At 37.9% G+C, this 21,859-nt stretch overlaps 2 protein-coding genes across 4 annotated transcripts in view; both read right to left on the minus strand.

Moving 5' to 3' along the window:
* Positions 1-7,981, minus strand: part of kdm2aa (lysine (K)-specific demethylase 2Aa) — a 35,793-nt gene extending 27,812 nt beyond the window's left edge. The window contains exons 1-3 of one of the 2 annotated variants that reach the window (XM_078267239.1): positions 7,835-7,981; positions 876-1,014; positions 96-174 (exon numbers count right to left, since the gene is read on the minus strand). In XM_078267239.1, the coding sequence (XP_078123365.1) occupies positions 96-174; positions 876-1,014; positions 7,835-7,840 (224 nt within the window). In that variant the 5' untranslated portion in view covers positions 7,841-7,981. Of the gene's footprint in view, positions 1-95; positions 175-875; positions 1,015-6,733; positions 7,462-7,834 lie in introns of those variants that run through there. The other variant, XM_078267230.1, reaches the window with a different exon arrangement.
* Positions 7,982-11,307: 3,326 nt separating this feature from the next.
* stx3a (syntaxin 3a) lies at positions 11,308-21,211 on the minus strand. 2 transcript variants are annotated; one of them, XM_078270338.1, is made up of 10 exons: positions 21,182-21,211; positions 20,477-20,551; positions 20,243-20,342; positions 20,043-20,117; positions 17,696-17,766; positions 16,951-17,059; positions 15,653-15,726; positions 14,296-14,430; positions 12,499-12,609; positions 11,308-11,385 (listed from the first exon to the last, which is right to left on the minus strand). In XM_078270338.1, exons 1-10 carry the CDS (start codon positions 21,209-21,211, stop codon positions 11,308-11,310), a joined length of 858 nt encoding a protein of 285 aa, XP_078126464.1. The 2 variants fall into 2 exon arrangements, with proteins under 2 accessions (XP_078126464.1, XP_078126473.1); XM_078270347.1 differs by lacking the exon at positions 11,308-11,385 and having other exon boundaries at positions 12,490-12,609; positions 20,477-20,535; positions 21,163-21,211.
* Between the last annotated feature and the right edge of the window lie 648 nt (positions 21,212-21,859).

The raw sequence follows: 21,859 nt of genomic DNA on the forward strand, positions 1-21,859 counted from the left end.
ATGAACAAGCAAGTTATCAAAATACTTGATAAAAAGAATGAGGTAATAAGATGAGGAGAATAAAGGAGTAAGAGAAGAAAAAAAAAGATGCCTACTTGAGTCCCAGTCCATCAGGCTTCTCAAAGACGATTGGGTCCCTCAGGCCACCTCTCTGGATGAACTCAAATGTCAAGTCTAAGAAACACAAAACAACAAAATGACAGAGACCTTTTTTCATTCATTTTATTACTTTGATACTAAAAGTAGAAAGAATGAGTCAAAATAATGATATAACAGCATAAATGTAATAAATAGTAGATTCTCATTTGGATAGTATTGTAAAAGGTGTATTGAAGTGGCACATCACTTTTTGGATAAAAGGGTATGACTTTTCTTGGAAATCTTTTTAAAATATTCTTTTATTTGTAAGGTAAAGTGTTTATTTTAGTTTCCCCTGATTGCCAAGACTTGGGGGAACAATTTTCAAAAGCCTTGTCATTATTTTTCGCTTTGGGATTTCAATAATCTGTGAAATTCGATTTCTGTTAAGTTTTGTCTTTTGTCTTTATAGTCATATAAAAATGTATACATTCATGTGATATCTCTGCAGCATACATATCCTGAAAGCCAAGTTGTCCTGGAAAAAAAATAATGTCTATTACTTGATTGTGAATAACAAGGGTTGAGGTTATACAAGTAGGGCTGGGCAATATATCAATATTATAATCGACAACGATATACGAGACCAGATATCATTTTAAATATCGTAATATTGTGATATGACACATTGGCTTTTCCCTGGTTTTAAAGGCTACATTACAATAAAGTGATGTAAATGGACTGTATTTATATGGTGCTTTTCTAGTCTTTAGAAAAGTGCTACATTATTTACATACCTTTTCCTTCCATGCGCAGGACCCGGTTAGAGCTGAACCTCTGACTGTGGACTTTCTCCTCCAGATCAAACATCCTCCTTCCATCAATTTCCTCATCTGAGATGCCGTCGTCATGGTAACGTCGTCGGGTACCAGCCCGCTAGGAAGATGGAGGGAAGGGCAGATGGTTGAAAATATAATATGGAAGCATAGGTGACAGAGAAAAGGACAAATGGTTGAAGGAGGAGACAAACGAGGACCGGAACTGAATCTTAAAAGAAACAGGTGCGTTACAGACACATTACACAACATTTGTTCAAGCATAGCTTAGCCATGAGGTGGTTACAGCCCACCTTGCAGGACTACTGCAAGAGGTTATAACAATAAGACGTGACACTTTGGACTGATTGCTGCCCTGATTAAAATCGAAGTAGCGTTTAAAGCATAACGCATCAGTTAAATGTACAGTATGTCAGTCGCGAAGAATCACAAGCAGTGTTCTTCTTAAATTGTCTGAGTAAGAATCCTGAGCTAGCTTTTAGGTTTCCCAGCGACCCCGACAGGTTATTAACGAAAAGATGAAATTGAAGATAGGATGAACTTGGCAAACTGGCTTGGCAAAGATGCTAGCTTATGCTAAACAAGTTATTTATTATATAATGTCCTTTACAAACTACAGGCTTTAGTGTAGACTTCTATTCCAGTAGGTCAGTTCAGACAAGACTGATTGCCTCGAAGACTAGAATATGCGGTCGGTACCTAAAAAAGTACCGTGTTCTGTACCCAACCCTACTGGGAACTCAAGAAACATAATGCGTTTTTGTAACTTCAAAGAATGTAAACATCTTCTAGTAGAAACCCAAGACACAAGTATGGACCTTTAAATGAGCATGATATTTCTCCTTTAAATAGCAACATGAGGGGAAATGGAAAAAGGCCCACAAGCACTAAAAGCATGAAAATAACCCCAGAACACAAATATGAATGGAAAGCACACATCAGGTACTTATTCATGCTTCCATTCACACAAACAAAATATCATAACACTGCCTCTAATTGATGGAGAGACAATACTGCTGTAGGGTTGTCATGACAGCTGATCCAGGGATAATCCCAGGCTGAGCCCCCAACCCCCCCTGTGCTCTATAATCTCTCCCACCTCAACCACACAATAATCTCAGGTTAATAGTGTTTTCTAATGCCCCCCGTGTGTACTTCAGTGCAAGCTTGCCAGTTTGAATTCATTAAGATATCAGGTCTTACCAATACAAACTTCAAATTTACATTAAATTATGGAGACTGGAGAAATCGGCAACGCAGATGGTGGGTTGGTGGATTGAAGCCAGATCATCATGATGCCTCTCACACATCACACGTTACTTATAGATCCACTTTAATCATAAACCTTCAAACCAGCAGTGTTAGTTGTGCTAGTGAGCCATAACTATTCCAAAAGCACCTTTCAATTGCTAAAGACATAGCCCAACTCAAATTAAATTCCACTGTGTTTCATCAGCGTTGTCTAAGGCGATTTATCGAAAAGTAATCTAAACTCAGAACTCTAACAAACGTAATTTTCTCATGTTCTACGTAGAGATGGCCCGATACCATTTTTTGCTTCCCGATACCAATTCTGATACCTGAACTTGCGTATCGGCCGATACCGAGTACCGATCCGATACCAGTGTGTCATATTTTATTATGTTTTAACAACTGTATACTACTATCCCTGTATGGATGTGATATTATTTCTATCTTTGTTGTCAGTCTGGCTCAGGTTAAACTCTTTGTGAAACATGAACAAACAATGAATGCCACAGAACTTTATTATGCAGTTTGACAGTCAGTTATAAACGGAAAAATAACATAAATAAACTACTTTAATGTAGATTTTCGTTAGGGCTTTATTAAGTGGTATCGGAGCACAAACTCCAGTACTTCCCGATACCAGCGTTTTAGGCAGTATCGGACATCTCTAGTTCTATCTTATTTATTTTTATTTTTTTTTTAAATCCTGTTAATACTTTTCCCCACTGTGTGTATTTATGTACTTTCCCCTTAATAAAACATACTACTGCCGCCCGGTCCAGTCTGCAGTAGGGTTGGGCGATGTCCCCTAAATTGGCAGTTGACGATGTTCACAGTAAAACATGGCGATGGACGATGATATTGTCGTCAGGGGGGCCGGTAGGGGCAGTTTTTTACAACTTGACCTACTTTCTACTCGGTAAGGATAGGGATTTTTAGTTTTTTAGTTAGGTACTTCGAGGAATTGTGCAATAATGACAGATTCACCCATTTTTCTTTTGTTTACACAGTAAATAAATAATTACAAATCTTAAAGTCAAGTTCATAAAGTAACTTTCTTTGCATTCATTTGATTCCCAATCAAGATACACTGGTAAGAATTGCTTTTGATTGTTAATATGTACTTAAAAACTGTTCTGAAATGCAAAATAATAGAATTTTAATCATGTGATAAAATATGCGATTCTTTAAAAATAATAAACAAACACACCGATCAGTGTCACTGGGTGCACTGCATATGGTTAACCGTGAAGGCCTTCATCAACATCTACAACACAGCCTTGATGATGCATTGCTTGCTGACATATTATAAGAGATATAATCAGGTCATCACAAAATGTCCTTTGTCAAAACATTTAAATAATGTATATGGACATTTTGCGTTGGTATCGAGTGGTGTTGCCGTAGTTAGCTGTCACAGATGGCGGCTGTTCTGCACACGCGCAACTCACATCGTGTATTGACACAGGGTTTGCATTAGAGGTCGACCGATTAATCGGCCGATTTTTGGCAATTTTTTTTTTTACATAATCGGCATCGGCCAATATCCCAGTATATCAAGCCGATTAATAGGCAGGCGCATCTGCGGGCAGCCTAGTGTTAAAAACATGAATAGGCGACATTTTTTACAGCGCACCCAGACCAGCTGCCTCCAGCCCCTCGCCTCGTGAATTCTTGCGCCGTGTGTCTCGCACAGTCACTTCAGGCTCAGACGCTACCGTTAGTAGTAGCATGCTGCTGGTGTTCTTGCCTTGGGATTAACTGTACTAATACACCGTACAAAACACCGCGACCACACCGCTGTGAAAGCTCCCCGAATGTCATTTATCAGAGTCTGGTTGTCTGCAGTCTCATCCACTCCTATAACGGAGCTAACTGGAGCTAACCGCTAACAGAGCTAATCGTTGCTAACAAAGCCTTCAGTTCTCCGTATCTATGGACTCGAGCACGAATAAAACCCTTAATTTTATTAAACTGGCTGGACGAGTTTTAAATTACAACCAAGAGTTGTTTGAATGACAGAAATCTGCTCAGATAAGATCCTAATGAGTGCAACAGGACATGTAACAGTATGGTCCCCAAAACACAGATACAGCACTGCAACAAATGAACAATGACTTTAGAGAGCCCTAGTCTTACGTGATTCAACAGGAGTTAGGAGGAAATAGTGTTGATTAATAATAACATGTAATTTTCTGTGAAGCTTGCAGATTTGTATTCTCAGAAGTTTAATAAATGCAATTTTTCATTGAAAAGTTTATTTGACAAAGTTTATTTTCTTCTTACCTGTTTCGTTTAATATATTTTTCATTACATTTATACAATATACAGTATGTTTTTACATTATACATTTTTAATTGAAGTATACAAGTGTAGATTGGTGAAGTGTTCAATAAATGTTTTTGTTGAGAAATTCTGTGTATATTAGTGTTACATTTTATCTTTCAAATAGAGGTTTAAAAACAAGCACGTCGGCAGCATTTATCGGCTGACCCTGATTTCTAAAGATCGGCATCGGCCAGAGAAAACCCATATCGGTCGACCTCTAGTTTGCATTCCATTTACCTCCGAACTCGAACGCCAGAGGTGGGAATGACGTCACACCCGAGTTGAATGTGTTCCATTTAAAAAGTTGGATTTTTCATTGTGGAGTAGCTCTAGCCAGTTTAGCCATTGTTAGCAATGCCAGTAGATAACAACTAACCATGGATTACACTGTTAACTGTTGATGCACATCACAATACATGTTGGATGTTGAACTCGGGATACTGCGAGGTTGTCCGAGTTCCAAGCTCGGAAATCCAAGGTCGGGGCGGTGTCTCCGACTTTGACCTGGGAAAGTCGGACTTTCATTTGGCAATGGCTCGAATGTAACGGACGTTTATGAATATCAAAAAGTTATGCTCTAAAGCTGTTTAAAAAAATAAATAAATAAATAAATAAATAAATAAATAAATAATGTATACATGATTCTAGGTGCTCTGGTTCAAAAGTTATTTTTTCAACATGGCCCCAGCGGTCATCTTGGATTTGCCCCTGTGGTCCTTTGGGAGGGACCTGGGGGCTAAATATTTTATTAAGAAGGTCTACAGAAGTCAATCAATAATAAATACAAAATAATTCATTAATGCATTAGCTTTGTAGCATCTCATTTGGCAATGGCTTGAATGGAACGGCGTTCGTTAATATCAAAAAGTAACGCACTAAAGCTTTAAGCTGGGAGAGGCTCCGGTCGCTACTGCACATTCAAGAACAGAGAAGATAGAGGATGAAGAAAGACCGGAGATACACCAGAACAATGTGTGCCCAAGAGAGGAGCCGTCTGCTGTTCCAAAGTTTTTTTGTTTAAAAAAAAACAAAAAAAAAAACACAGACATAATTGGTTGTTGCCTGGCGTGCTAACGTTACCCGGGCACACTAACGACGACCTGTCACCTCAAGCATGCAACATTACGAACGCAATAACAACCCACCTACGGTCCTGCTACAGACCGGCGAGAAAGACGGGTTCAGAGCAGTGATTTAAACACTGGATTTAAGATGTCTTGCCTCGCCGAAAAGCTTCCACCAAACTACTAACGTTATTCAAACAACAACCTAACGTTAACTGTGGTCAAGGTAGTGTTTATACAGCAATCTTACAACTCTTTTTGTCTTTTTGTTTTGAAAAAGAAGCATGTTAAAGTTGTTGGTATGTGTAGTTTATTTTTCTACTTTGCACAATAAAAACAGTTTAGATTCTGTGACTGTTTCATGCATTCTCCTTCATACAACGTTATTGTATAATGTTGTGTAGCCATGCAAACCCTTTAGAAATCTAAATCTAAAGCTTTTAGTAAACATGATGACATTGAAATGCTATGTACTGACCGTAGAATAAGCCGATATAAACCTATATAAAAGGCCCAGTCAAGCAAAAGAAAGAAAATACCGTGATAGACCTATACCGTGAAACCGCCAGAATCTTAAAATATACCGTCATACAAATTTTTGGTCATACTGTACAGCACTAGCTGCCTGAGTTGTAACATGTACAGCGCTGCGCTGTTTACCAGTTCATATTACAAAACATGTTGCGAATGTGGATTCAGCACACAAAATGGGATTACAACTAAACTCACTGAGTAATACAAACCTCACCAATCTAATTTTCTTTTCAGAGCTCGTTCTCCCCAAGAGAAGTTTTGTATGTTTAACAAAGTTGTTTTTAAGTGGACGGAGATTAAGCAGAGGAGACCGACAGGACAGGGAAAGAACAGAGCCATTAAACGAAAGACTGACACTGATGCAGTTCAAAGAGATGACCACTACGAGAGAGAAGAGAAGAAGGAGACAGGGACAACAAAGTATTGCAATGTAAATACCGTAGTTCAGAGAATGGCAAAAGATAAAAGAGGGCAACGAAATGCAATCCGAGTTAAGAAACGGACACCTACTGGTAGTATCCCTCCCATGTAAGCACATATACACACAGCACATTTCTTGTATTTGGTTGTTGAATTAACATATGAAAGCAGTGTTGATAAAAGAAAAAGAAAAAAGCAACGTGACCAAATTCACTTTAAACTTACCAGCCTTTTGCTGTACCTCGGCTTGGAATCATCCATTATAACTGGAAACCGAGCTCTGTCCAATAATGCATGTATTTAACGCCGCTAAGTATTAAAGTTAACGTTAGACCCATCAGAAAACCACCAACTGTGACGTTACTGCAGCGCCCCTTGGCTCCATTGGATAGTAAACAAGCACTTGGAAGGCGCGTGTTTTCAACAGTAACTTTACTTAAACTAACCTAGCTTAAGTTCAAACAACAACAAATGATTAAATTTGAGTCTCCGGACTAGCTAATTGAGATCGCAATATGTTGTCTTTGGATAGCTCTAGCTAGATGAACGTTAACGTTACACTCACTGACTTCACACAGGTTTGGTCAAACGACGTCGGCTGAAAGCTTAATGTAGAGCTCTACTCATTTAAAAAGGCCAATTATAGTACTACACTAAATGAAAGTGGAAAAGTACATACAATTATCATTAGCGTAAAATCAAGACTGTATGAATACTCTTTGTTCCTTGCCTTCACCATTCCAAGTCGTGTCCAGCTAATGTTGGCCTTTTGGAAGGAGTCCTGCTTATATAGATAGAAAACTCAACATGACCTTAAGTCATATTGAAATAGCAACATTCAGATCGTTCTAAATGCACTGCAAGAAAAAGGCGTACATGGTTGCTGCCACTGTTATTACTAGTATGGTATAAAGTTAATGCGGTTTCCGAAGAGCCGCCATTTTCCATCCCATCACAAAACATCACTATGTCCCGCCCACAACCGTACATTGGACCAATCACAGATATTCCGGCGAGGCATTCATTGGACTACAGCAGTGCCATTCACAAGAAATACTTGCAAATTGTGATTGGACAAGTATAACCAATAGACATAAGAAGGAGCTGGCAAGCTACCAATAACAGAACAATTCGAAAACGACCTCATACTTCATTGGTTAATATTTCCCAATAACGTTAATTATTGGACAAACACACAATCAGTCAAGAGAAAAAGCCAATCGCGCGATGATACAACGCACTGACCACCGCCCCATTACCCAACATAACTAGTCATCACTCATAAATAACCACAATTTACCTAAAAACGTATTTTACAATGCTTACCCCCATGTTTACACAGATCCGTCCACTTGCATACACCTTCAGTAATCCGAGATGTGTGACGTCTTCTGTGTCCAGTGTTTTAACTCCCAAAGGCTCGCATCGGAGGGACACGTTTTGTAGCCTTCTCCTCAACGAGGAAGTGCTCGTCGGTCCATAAATGGAAGTGTACTTGAAACAAGCTTTTGGCGATTGGCTGGGAAACGTTGCAAAGCTCTTGTGATTGGTGGCAGTGACTTGTCTTTCAAACACTTACAGCTTGAATACGGCGAGCGAGAGGAACATGCTAAACTGTGATGCGCAGTACGAATTAGTCAAAATGTAAATAATCACTTATAAGCAATAAACAGTTCCAATTTATTATCGTCAACAGTGGGCAAAACTACAAAAGACAATACAACAATAGAATACATTGTAATAAATTGCTACAGTGACAAGGCTTAAATAGGGGAAAGGAAAGACACACAAAATCACACTACATGTTGTCACACAAGCTAATATTAATAGTGAATAAAATGGCCAATGTGCATACTGAACCATGGTTAACCATTAGTCTTGTCTAATTTCCTATTGCCCCCTTGAATCCCCATTTGACACATAGGAATGTTATTTTTTTTAATTATTATAAGTTCTAACTATCAAGGTAATTATGTTACAGTATTTTTGTAAGGTTTACATCTAGCCTTCCGGAAATCTGGCAAAGAAAGGGGCGTCCTCCCACTGTCAGGTGGACACCCACAACTGGTGACTCTGCGTTCAAGTCCAAAAACACATTTACAGGTGCAATGAACAACCCAGGTTATAATTGATTACCCATATGTCATGTTATCTTATTCTTGGGAAATGCATTTCACTTTCCCATTTTATTTTGACAGCACAAAGTAGAAGTTTGCTGTTCGATTCCCAAAAGAAAAGAGTCTAACATCAATTTGTTAATATTTTAAGTCTTGTTAAATCTTTGGATGTCAGAGGGAGCTTACAAGGTGAACTTGATGGCAGCATGAGACAGTGAAGAAAGTGGTAGACATACAGTATGACATCCACAGAGAATTTCTGGCAGGTGCTCCAGTTGTAGCTTGCCTCCTAAGATGAGTACGAGAAAACACCACTGCTTGTATTGCTCACAAAAATAATTCTACACAATATTTCAATAACCAACATTAAAATGTGACACTTTCTGTTGCTGATCTACGCATGAGCCAGTGACCAAATCTAGTCTCACTATGGTGTCACAGCAGGTATCATTAAATGCAGTCGATAGCATAAGTATTGACACAGTAGTATAGTTTCCACATCAAAACACAAGTAACAGAGAAATGTACAAAAGAATAACAACAATGCTGCCTCAATACTTAGGATACTGACTTCATAGATATGCACCGTGATAATGGGCAGTGTGGTAGTCAGGCAGTCACGCTGTGGGGATATCTGTCTGAGGTCGGTTCATTTTCACTTCATGCTATTCATTCCTTACTCATTAATAAATCATTTTCAGTTGTTTCTTGGATATGACAACATTCCTATCTCATTAGTTTTTCACTGTTTTAATGTATTTGTAAAGGCAGATCCTGACAACTATTCAATATCTTTTAATGGGTAATTTCTTTTTTTTTTTACAACCTGGACCCTATTTTCCCATGCATTGGTGTCTAACTGATTAATGTGAACATAAATCTTTGAAATTGGTCCAGTATTCAGCGGGAAAGCTGTAACCAGCAGCCACGAACCAGGCTGCAATGTAATCATATGAGGCAAATGCGCATTGTCAATTTTCGTCCTGTAAAGGTGCTGTTTTTGCCACTGACAGGCTCAGGTTGTAATTATAGGTGTCTGATGAGATTATGGAAATTATCCCTACATAGATAGACCGTTTTTAAAGAGTAAAATCCTTTTTCAAATCGCTATCGCCAAACTCACCAGACTCCATTTAAATAAACAGTACTTTTAGCGTGTGTAGAGCCAGAATATTTTCACATGTAAATGGGTGAATTAAGGGTTTATTTCTTTTTCTTTAGAATATTTTTGGGGCTGCTCTACCAACTGAGCTAACACGACCACATTAAGCGTTTATTTAAACAAAATCAGAGTGGTGATTGTTAGAACAGTGAAGAGACTAACCAAGACAGCTTTTGATAGTTTTATTTAGTTTTTTTTTTCAACTTTGAGAGAAATGTTTTTGACAATGATAAAATTACTGTTTATTTAAATGGAGTCTGGTGAGTTTGGCAATAGCTATTCATGTTAAACAAAAAGGATCTTACTCTTTAACAAAAGGTTGACCTCTGAAGGGATCCTTTCCATAATGTTGTCAGACACTTAGAATAATAATCTGAATCTGTCAGTGGCAAAAACAAGCACTTTTTGTGGACGTAAATTGAAGGTGCGCAATTGCCTAATAACGTAACATTGTAGCTTGTTTCTCTTGGTTAATACTGGACTAATTTCAACAGTCACTTAGACACAAAAACATAGAAAAATGGGGCCCAGGTTAAAAAAAAAACGAAGTTACCTTTCAAATATTTGGATCATCTGAGATAATAGTTCATGGGGCAATAAAACTCTCTTGAAGCTCACTCAAGAAATTCTTTCAAGTTTGATAGCTTTCTAAGGAATCCATCTGTTTCAGTGTAAGGGAGATATTCAGGGTATATGAATGTAGAAATCTACTCTTTCACTCTCACTAGCTAATCTAAACTCAATCCTCCTGAAAAGTCCTACATATACACCAGCATTTACTGAAAATTCCTGCACTTAATACCATACAAATTCATATAACTACTGCAACAGTATTTTTTCTGAGGTCAGAGTCAAAGAAGGAAGACATAGTTCCCAAAATTGGGCTAAGAGGGCAATTCATACAAATGACTGCTTATTGTAAATGGGACATTTTGTAAGGTATTATGATTACAACTGCATTAGTTACAGCTCGACAATACATCTTATATCAACACAATGATGTTCAGGTTTTTGTTGGGACTATTGGTCTGTTGGTTTAACTATGGTGTTTCTGAGGTTATTTTGTGGTGGGGTATTGGATGCAATGCAATTTAGGCATTGAAAGGTGTATCTAATATGTTATTTAAGTAATGCTTTGTTTAACCCTAACATAATATGGCTCTCAGTAAGTTATGCAGCTGACCATGAATGCTTAAATAAACTAAATGCCTTGGAGTAATATTAAGTTCTCTTCTTAGACCAGATCGTCCATGCCTATAACTTCAAATCTCCAGACACTGCATTGAAACTGAATTTAAATGTGGGGCACCCAGAGAAGGTTAAAAAAAAAGTTGTTGGAACATATTCAGAAATAACTGAGAACAAATGCAAATATTTGCAGCTTTGATGTTTATCTTGAATTAGTTGAAATGACAGTAAACAGAGCCCAGGCTGTATTTTGTGACCGTCGGCGAGCAGCTCTGTTCTGCCTCATCCTGTACTGTGTGGACTTAGCTGCGGGGTGGCCTCATTCTGGTTTTCTATTTGAAGAAGCTGTAGACAAATGAACCGAGTACCAAGGCCAAAATCACACAGCAGCAGAAGATCATCATTTGTTTCTGGAGAACAGGATGGAAAAGGATACAGAGATAGAAAGGAAGATGATGTTACATTACATTCCCCAATGCTGGAGTTAAAATCACTCAAGACTAATTCAAAACTGAGCACAAATCAAATGGTTCTAGGCCAGGTCACACCAGAGCCTTAACCAGAGCCTAATAAATATTCTGTATTCTGTTGATTGGGTCATCTATTTTTGTCACTCAAGAGATTCCACTGGATTGGAAAATGGTCTGGTGTGTTCTGAAGTAGAAGGCAGACTTTAAATTGAAATGTCATAAGTAATGTGCCTCTACAATTCAGATAATCTTCCTCCCGCTGTTTTCGGTTATACAACAAACTTAGTTGTTTCATTTCCTTTTGAGAATTTGTCATTTAGCTAAAATTAGAATCATAAATACAATAGAGCAGTTCTTGTTTAGAGTCATATAATATCAAATATAACATTTATTCTATAATGTATTAACTATATGGGCAGTTTCATTCCACACTTGCTTGGATATCTACAATTATACAATATGTACATTCTACAAAAAACAACAATATGAAAACCTTCAAAGTGGCCTCCTACATAGAAGTAATTCTCTAGTCTCAACTACTAACCTATCATAGGTAAATGCAACTCCTGGCTTGATCATGGGTTAATGGTTGTCACTGTTATGTTTATGTTATGTGCATCACTCAGTAAATTAGGGCTGCCCCCCTCTTAGTCGATTAGTCGACTAATTGGTTGTTTTGGTCTAAATCAACTAAGATTTCTTTAGTTGATTAGTCATGTTGTAATGCTGAATGACTTATTTCCGAGATGAGCACATCTCTGGTAAACACAAAATGTGCTTTTAGCACGATTCTCTGTGGAGAAACAGTTTTACAGATCTGTTGATTAAATCTACTAATCAATTAATCAACAAAATCGTATGCGTGTTAGTCATCTAGTAGTTTCTTTAGTCAAGGACAGCCCTACAGTCAATGCATTTATGTTATGTATGAAAAAACAATCAGAGGAAACAAAAGACTGCAGTAAAATATATCACTTGTGGGATTGTTACAACTTTTAAAATGTTTCATTAGGTTATTACATTCATGTTACTGCTAAATCAGTCTCAACTTACCCTGCGCGCCTCCTGCTGGAATTTGGCTGCCTTTTTGGTGTCGGCCACTGCCCTCTCTACAAAGCCCACTGACTGATCCATGTTGCTCTCAATTCTGTCAATCATGCCACCCTGGGGAGGGCAGGACAAGACAGCATAATGCGAGAGAAGAGAACACAGAAAGACAGACCAATAAGAAGTGTTAGTGATATTGACCGTATATGCATTTCAGCAGCAAGAAAGTGCTCCAACTTCTGTGTTTTGTCTTTCAACGTATGTGGGCATGTGTCATGTTGTGTAGGTGGACATCTGCTGCTTGCATTTACCTTTATCTGCATTTTATCAAATAGGTGTGCAGTTTAATATGTGTATAATAATGTACTGAAGGACTGACTGAGCTGGAAGAACATAAGACTTGTCTTGTCTGAGACATGACTTTCTTGTACAGCAGTGACACACTCTCTGGGATCTTACTGTTATAGGTCATGGTGACTGGTCAGAATCTTCTGGTATTTGTGTTTTATTATTGCGTTAATAACAATATGATATTATAAAAGATGTCTGAGGTTTAAAATCTGTGTTAATACAATCTTTCTACATCTAAAACACAGACTCATCTAGTTAGTTACACTGGAACCCTACACAGTTATGGGATCATTATTATTATTATTGTTGTGTATTCAAGGTGGTTACTCCAATTTATATTATCAATAAACAATATACAGTATATTACATAGTTGGGTGAAATTATGTGTTTTGGTTCTGCTTCTTAACGGAGCAAATACAGACTTTTGCAGATCAGCTGCCCTGTGCTTCACTGAAACCTGGCATGGTGAGAACATGCCGGAAACTTTGTAGGTGTCTATATAAACGAAGGCTGTCGTACTGATATCACAGTGTAGAAGAAAATATGCAGTCCTCATCTAGAAACTGTGAACTGTTTTATTCATGGTAGGATTTTTTCTGGTTCATTTTGGTTGGTGTTTACATTCCACTTCTGGCCTGTTAGGCTCCATCAACACTATCATGTTTTTATATTTAGGCGGCGTTTTGAGACAAAAACGATCTTCTTTACATGTATGTATGTGTATGGTAGTTTATATATTAGTATATGTATATGTGTGTGTATACAGATATATGTATATATATATGGTTAAAGCATGGAAACATGTTCTAGTACTGACTTTCAATACTTTCAACCTCTGGGATTTTTGAGGACTTTTAATATGTTGTAGAGGAGACTTTAATGAGTAGCCTAATAAACATTTGTCAGATTTTCCTTTTGCTCACAAAATGCTTGTACTATAAAAGGACGTCTATCCTTCTGTTCTCTGTGCAGCTTTGTGACTCTCTGATCACTGTCTGGTTCATCTTCTCCTGACCTACAGGCAGAAACTAAAATCTGCTAAGCCCATGGTCAAGACTGTGAGGAGACTCTGCCGACTCTGCTAGCCCATGCTAGCTAGCCAGATCAAGTTTTCAAATGTAAAGATCAGAGTAAACATTGACACTGGTGGAGAAGATGAGCTCAAGCTAGCAAGACCAAATATGTAAGTAAGTAAAAGATGTGCTTCTCTATGTAACTTTATTTTTTTATAAATAATTATGAGAGCTGTGCCCTTTTTTCTCACTTGAGCACCTTCCCCCCAAAATGTCTATGCACAGCACTGCCTATTAATAATCCCCAGTTGTATTATAGGAAGCGAGTTGTCTTGAAATCTTAGTTCAAATGACGTTTGTCAGACTTTTGAAGTTTCAAAACCGTATATTAATCTCCATCATTAGTTGTTGTTGTTGTGTGTGTGTGTGTGTGTGTACCTGATTCTCAACCAGCATGGCGATATCAACAAACATGTCATGGAGCTCTTTGATGCTACTTTCCAGCCTCATAATGTCTTTGTGACGAGCCTCGATCTCATTCAGGGCCTGCTGGTTGATCTTAGAGTCCATGATCTGGGGAGGGAGGGGGTGTGTGGGGAAACAAAGACAGACAAAATGACGTCCGCGAAAGAACGAGAATACATCAAAGGATGAATAAAAGGTCAGATAATTAGAGTACAAGTTACTATTTAATTGTGGCAATGACGCAAAAACGTACACACTCAAACATCTAATGAAATATCAAGTTCAACAAGGGGTTGTATCAATAGAAGCAATACTTGCACAGTCTAATGAATACAAAAAGTTGATAAGCTTTTCATCCATTTTTGTTTAGACTGTGTTAGAGAGCTGCTGATTCAACCGCATATTAAGTGCCATATGTACACATAATGTATAATGTACACGTTGCACTATCCAGTCCAACATAACAACACCAATGCATTACCAATCTACCCGTGTAACAGTCTTAACTAAACATTTTGGGCTTTACTACAGTGCTATTTACTGCAATAATAGTGCATAGAATTGCATTTTTTGTAGTTGTGTTTAAGGCTGCACCTAACAATTATTTTCAATAATCAATTAACCCTTTCCGCCTACATTAGCATTTTTGCTTATTATTCTTGGAGTATCTTCAAATTCTTCGTATCCCTAAAATCAGTACAACCTAGGCTATAAGGTTATGTAAGTTATTAAACCATATTAATAATAATAAATAATAAAAGTATTGAAAGTGTGTCATAAATAAATAAAAACATCAAAAATCAAATGTGTTTTCATCAAATTTTACTAAATAAACACACAAAACGTATTGATCAAAAGATTTCTAAATGTAGAAACAAAAAAAAAATCTAAACACTCCATATATTATTTGAGCTATGTACATTTTAAGTTTTTGAGATGTTCTCATTTTTATGAGCAGATTGTAAAGGGGTTTTGAAAGTTTCATCTGCAATAGGATAATGTATGATCATTTAAAATAATGATCATTTTAAATGGTTTCATACAGGATCATGTAACGACCTCCAGCTGCCATAACGGGAAAATACTCAGTCACCACTGCTAGTTATCAGCCCGTTTTGGACCGGATGTCATGTGACGTGATGATGTCATCATAAGCGTCAATGTAATTGTGTAAAAGACAGAAGCCCTAAGCTTTTTGCTGCAACATAAACAAATAAAAGAATGACTGCCCTTGCTGTTATAGTTTTTATTGTCGATCAATTTAAATAGGATAATGTAAATAACGTTCTCCCTTTAGTGCATGTATTTATCCACACACTGTCAGTCTTACCCCGGCAGTGAAGACAGCCGAGTTGCCTCCCTCCAGCATCTCGTCCAGTTCCTCGTCAGTCGTTGCTTTTCCCGCTGTGATGAACAGAAAGGACAGTTATACAACATGACATTGCATTGTTACATAAATACCTGTTAACAGCTGATTAATTACTGAAGGTAAAAACAGACTGACAGAGGAAAAATGGCATATTAAAGCAACTGCCAGCCAGTGCCCTGAGACATGCCTGTGTAAAATCAAATGAATCACTGATAACAGCTTGTTTAAAGTGGATTCAACCTGACTGAAGTTCATAAAAAACTCCACAGGGTCTGTAAATTGTGTAACACCCATATCATCTGTGCCCTACTTATATTACTGATGTGAAAAGTGATCAGTAGACCCATATTGCTGCCAGTACTATGTTAAGTGGCCCTCATGAGGTTTGGTTATAGTATACATATCTCAGTGTAAGTGGTATTACAAAACTTCAGCCTCACTTGAGTCTCGATGATTCATCAATTACAAAAGTCATATTCAAACCTGACTGTAACAAGTCAGAATTGGCTTCATTATATCTGGCATCTACATCCTATATGTGGTTAATGCTCTTGTTCCAAACTATGACCTGTAGAAGATGGTGAGTGGCTGTCATCATCATGTTAAAAGCAGACATAAAACCTTTATGTCTGACAACAACAAGCTGCAATAGAGATTATAAGCATATGGTAATAGACATGTTACAAGTTTACATAATGCCGTTATGCTTGACATGGACAAACATGAAATGTGCTTTATAGGAAAGTAATCAGAAGACCAAGTCATGTTTAACAGAGTCATAACACTATTTGTTATATTGTGTGACTGTGACAGGTGGAGTAGATCTAAAATGTGTTAATGTAATGTAAATAGTTATTGACAAAGCCATTACCGCCATGTCCAAAATTATTAAATTTCTGCGCAACTCAACACCAAAATACTATATGTGTCCTTAACAATGTTTACTTTACGGTAAGTAAGCTAACCTATCATCCATTTGTCTGATTGTAGCATGTTATAATCAGGGCCATACAAAATCTGCGGACACAGAATTCCACAGATTTTAAACAAATTAAAAAAACCTAAAATAAAACTCAGAATGTTAACACATCTCCACCCCTAGCAGAAAAACTGTCTGCTAAATTCCACAGAATTTCGTTCTGCATTACTGCTGAAAACTGTAAAAAATAAAAAAAATTAAATAATAAAAATAAAAATAAAAATAAATAAAAGAATCTGCAGATTGTGTTTGGGTCTAGTAATGATCAACTATGACATACTGATTTCCAGCTGTCGGGCGATTCGTCCTTTGCTCTTATCTCTGAAGTCCACTTGAGCCTCGTTGTATTTTGTCATCACCTCTACAAACTTCTTGGCCAGAATAGCATGCTAGGATAATGAGAATGCCTTGTTAATTAACTTAAAAGGTGAGGAAATGTGTAATGACAGTCACATAACACATATCATAATGTGCACTGGCTTTTCCCCTGAATTCCATTAATAAGAAAACAATTTTGACCAGATACATGTTTTTGGTTTAAGGAGGTTGAGAGATAAAATTGTGTTCTGGCTTTTTAAAGCACTGTAAAGGTATTTAGTGTTCCCGCCCAAATTCGTATTCATGCCAAGGTGTAAGAGCCTCTGCACAACATTTAAGCCATCATGGAACACTAAAAAACTCTCCACTGAAACAATTATAATCCAAAAACAATTTGTACTTGTTTAGGTCATTCTTAACATTTCCTAAACTCTTTTTTAGTTTCTTAAATTTTTACACACAACCAAAGATAGCAAGTACTCAAAAAACGACTTTTATTCACAGAGAGAAAAGAAACAGTAATAAAGCAGTTTTCAGGTATTGCTGCAGGTGCTTCTCAGCATTCTAACAAGGGAGAAGGGCTGAAAACTGCCACCTGCTCAAGAAATGTGCAAACTCAAACCCCTTTTTAACTTTGGGCCCCAGTTCTATTTACTGTAGAAGGTCAAGTAAACGTCATTTAATGTTGTTATCTAATATTATCTGACCTGTGATTTGCGTATCCTGAGGTCGGCTGAGGTCCTCTCATCTGTGTTGGACTCAAGCTGGCGCTCAATACCTGATGCACACACAGACAAAAGTGAAAGACACTGTCCACAGATATTGAAGATATGGCTTCAAAAGTAACACAAGATGAGACACAACAGAAACATTTATGGACTATACTAGTATCAGTAAACTATTATCTAGTCAGGCATGAAATTGAAAATTGAAAATGAATGACTTCTACAGGGAGCAGAGGTAGACATTTACACTCACAATGCAGTATCAAAATGCTACTTATATAAGACATGTTAAAGGGGGTGATAGAATGCAAAACTGAGTTTACCTTGTCATAGTTGAATTACAACAGTTCGGTGGGTAAACTAGGCATACAAAGAACCTCAAAGTCCCATTGACACTTCTTTCCTATGCAAATCTCACAATTTGAAACTGCTGCTGAAAACGGGCGAATCTCAACCAAGCTAAAAGTTGACGTCAACTCCTCAACTCCTACCTTATTTGGCTCTACCTTCTATCTTTGTAACGCCCCAAAATTTACATAGGCCACTGACTGATCTGAGGTCAGTTAGTCTTTTGAATAGGTCGCGCAGATCTCAGAAATTTTATACATTGTTCGTCTGCTATTTCATCACTAAATTCACTTCTGAGACTTTTTTATGCGAGAAATCAACTATGTAGAGCTCAAATATGGGCCGTTTTACTAAAATTGATGGCTAATTGCAAATTTTGTATGACTGTGTCAAATTGCAGTGTCTGAAATATGAGACCTGCTGTCTCGTCTCCAATGTATGTGTATGTGCTTCGCTCAACCAATCAGCGCACAGCTCATCTAAATATTCATGAGCATACCATATTTGAAAGAAGAGCTGTCGTTCCAAATAGGGCCATATTCACAGGGTATTCACAGATCCATAGAATAGCACCTGGGCCATTTTCAGCCCAACCAATGTTACATACCCTATTAGGAGACCTTAAGGAACAGTGTGAAATACCCTATATAATCATTCTATCACCCTTTTAAGCATTCACCATTGTTACTATAATTTAGGGCTGCATGATATGAGGAAAATATCTAATTGTGATTATTTTTGACTGATATTGCGAATGCAATATGATTCACGATATTGGATAATGATAATTTTTGTACCATTATTCTTATTTTTATTGAAAAATATAAAGATTTAAAAAATAGAATTATTATTAGTGTAATTGTTGCGAGGATCTGTACCAAAAAAAGACTGTAGGATAGGATTTGTAGGCTGGGACGTCTCTGCAGCATCACAGTACTTCATTCAAAATGGTTTGATATTTGATGATGATGCATTTGATATTTAACAAATATTGCGCCCCCCATCCCACCTGCGATTTGGATATTGCACTAGTCCATATTGCTATTTCGATAAATTGCAATTAATTGTGCAGCCCTAATATAATTGCCACTGCGCATCATGCTATCTGCTATAATTATTATGAAATCATACATCTGTATCAGTGTCTCTGTGTCCCAACCGGAAGCGGCAGATGGCCACCCACCGAGAGTCAGGGTCTGTCTGAGGTTAAAAGGAAGTTTTACCTCGCTTCTGTCGCACCAACATTTTTGCTCTTGGGGGGAATTGCTGTAAATTATATTGTGGTCTAGACCTACTCTATCTGTAAAGTGTCCTAAGCAACCCGTTCTCACTCCAAACTTGTAAAATACAGACGCTTGGGCAGTGGCTGTCAGCGTCAGACACGACGCAAAAAGCGCCCTTCAGCGTGTGTGTAGAACGCATCGGGGAGAGCAGCAGCTACACGGCGCTTGAAGATGACGTAGCATTACAACACAGGACTTTCACCCAGGAGACCGGGGTTCATGTCCCGCGTGTCACGTTTCCTAAACCCAACTGTCCCGTTCTTCTTTTCCTGAACCCAACAGTCCCGTTCTTCTTTCCTAAACTCAACTGTCCCGTTCTTCTTTTCCTAAACCCAACTGTCCCTAACTGCGTCAAAAGTGACGCTTTTAAATAAAGCGCGTTTAGATCTGACACTAAAGGAGACTTGACCAAGCGTCCGTATTTTACGCGATGGGAGTGAGAATGTGTTGTCCTGAGATAACTTCTGTTATGATTTGACACTATTAATAAAATTTAATTGAATTGAATTAAAAACCTCTGCTTCCACCACCACAATATGATGGAGTTGAGTGACATTTCCTGGACTGTTCCACTCATCTATTGTTTATAACAACTTTATGCTGTTTTCATTGGGAACTACTTTCTGTCAAAGATAAAACAAACTAACTAACAAACAAAAAGTGTGCCGATAAAGAAAGTAAAAAGAACAAATACTGACTCTTAAGTTTGTTTCTTGCGTTATTGGCTGATTTCTTGATCTCATTGGTGAGGGCTTCAACATCATCTTGTGTTTCTGAAAGAGAGAGAGAGAGAGAGAGAGAGAGAGAGAGAGAGAGAGAGAGAGCAGAGGGAAATTACAAACAGAAAGAAGTAATGGAAAGTAACAGACCTGAAGAAGAATATGTGTGTGTTTGTTACTCTGGTCAGATGTGGGGGCCGACAAGATGGTGGAGTAGAGTTTTTTGATTTCTGTTACGCTCTCGTCTATCTTGTCAATGCTGACACGGATATCTTCAATCTGAAAGACACACAAACACAGACACACACACACACACACACACACACACACACACACCAGTAAGCAAGAAATACATTATACATTACATTTTACAAATGTGAGGAATAGACAGACAGACTGACGAAATACAATACCTGAGTAAAGAAATCATCCATAAAACCCTCATTTTCCACAGGAACCTCAATGTCATCGCCTCCACCATCACTCTTCTGTAAAAACACACGCACGCGCACACATGCACGCACACATACACACACACACACACACACACACACACACACACACACACACACACACACACACACACACACACACACACACACACACACACACACACACACACACACACACACACACACACACACACACACAGACACACACACACACACACACACATTAAATAATAGGTGGCGTCAATACTGAACTTAAGGATTGTTAGGATGTTAGGAATGAATGTTAAAAATAATTATTTTGCACAAAATAGAGGAGACAATAACGGGTCTTTTGATACTTTAGCCGTGCTATATTGAGCTAATTTTGAGATTAAGCCAACATTAGCACACATGTCAGTTTGGGGCAAGTTGTCTCAATGACTTTGGGGCAAGTTGTCACATGTGACCAGCCAGCAAAGGAAGAAAACAAAGCAAATCAGCAATTCTTACTGACACGCCAGTAAGCAGCAACTACAAATAGAAAAGAATAAGGCTCAATTTAGCAAAAAGCTGTTTCAAAAGAAAGGGAAGTAAGGGGGGCGGGGAGGGTGGGGGTCTGCTAGCAACAGGTGCTCCACAGGGTAAATATGACAAATAACTAAACAAACTAATTCTGCCTAACGTTACCTCCTTCAGCTGCGCCAGTCGGTCCTTCATCTTGAGGAGTCTGCAGGTTTAAATAAAAAGTAAATAAACAAATAAATAAATAGATTTAAAAAAAAAAAAAAAAAGGCAACCTCACAGGTCTCGGACAACAATGCGTTGTCTAGCCTAAGCCTATAACAGCTATTAAAATGGCCTCCAATTTGTGTGGAAATGATTAGCTCCTTCAATTAATCCTGGAGATTTGACCGGAAGAGAGTGGTCAGAGCCAGAGAAGGAGCCGCAGACATGAAGGTGAGTTAGAATAAGGAAGGAATCAAAACTGTACATGAATAGAAGGTCTTGGTTGTTTGGAGGATCCTCTCTGAGGCAATACTAGTGGCCAACCTAACCTGAGGTCCCTCTAAGCCTCTATCCTCTAAGAACGGATTAGGACAGCAGTGTTCATGACGATAAACCTCTCCCCCCTCACCCCTCCCACGTCCAGCGTAAAACACTGTATGTTGCCTTTAGTTTTTACTATTATAAATTGCAAATAGCAATAAGGGACCGAAAAATATTATTTTATGTCTTAATATTTAGCTACTGCAGTTGAATAAAGCTATTAAAATGGGGATGCTATTGTGAAAATATGAAATATGTTATTTACAACAGTATTTTCAGCATGCTAGTAAATTCAAAGTATTTACTACACAAATTTCA

Source organism: Sander vitreus, chromosome 2 (genome assembly GCF_031162955.1).
Source record: "Sander vitreus isolate 19-12246 chromosome 2, sanVit1, whole genome shotgun sequence".
NCBI lineage: Eukaryota > Metazoa > Chordata > Actinopteri > Perciformes > Percidae > Sander > Sander vitreus.

Coding starts and splice junctions, on each gene's coding strand:
- stx3a (XM_078270338.1), bottom strand. CDS start 21,211: ATGAAGGACCGACTGGCGCAGCTGAAGGAG. Junction 20,118..20,242: donor GGCCCCCACATCTGACCAGA/GTAACAAACACA, acceptor TCTCTCTTTCAG/AAACACAAGATGATGTTGAA. Junction 14,431..15,652: donor CGGCTGTCTTCACTGCCGGG/GTAAGACTGACA, acceptor CTCCCTCCCCAG/ATCATGGACTCTAAGATCAA.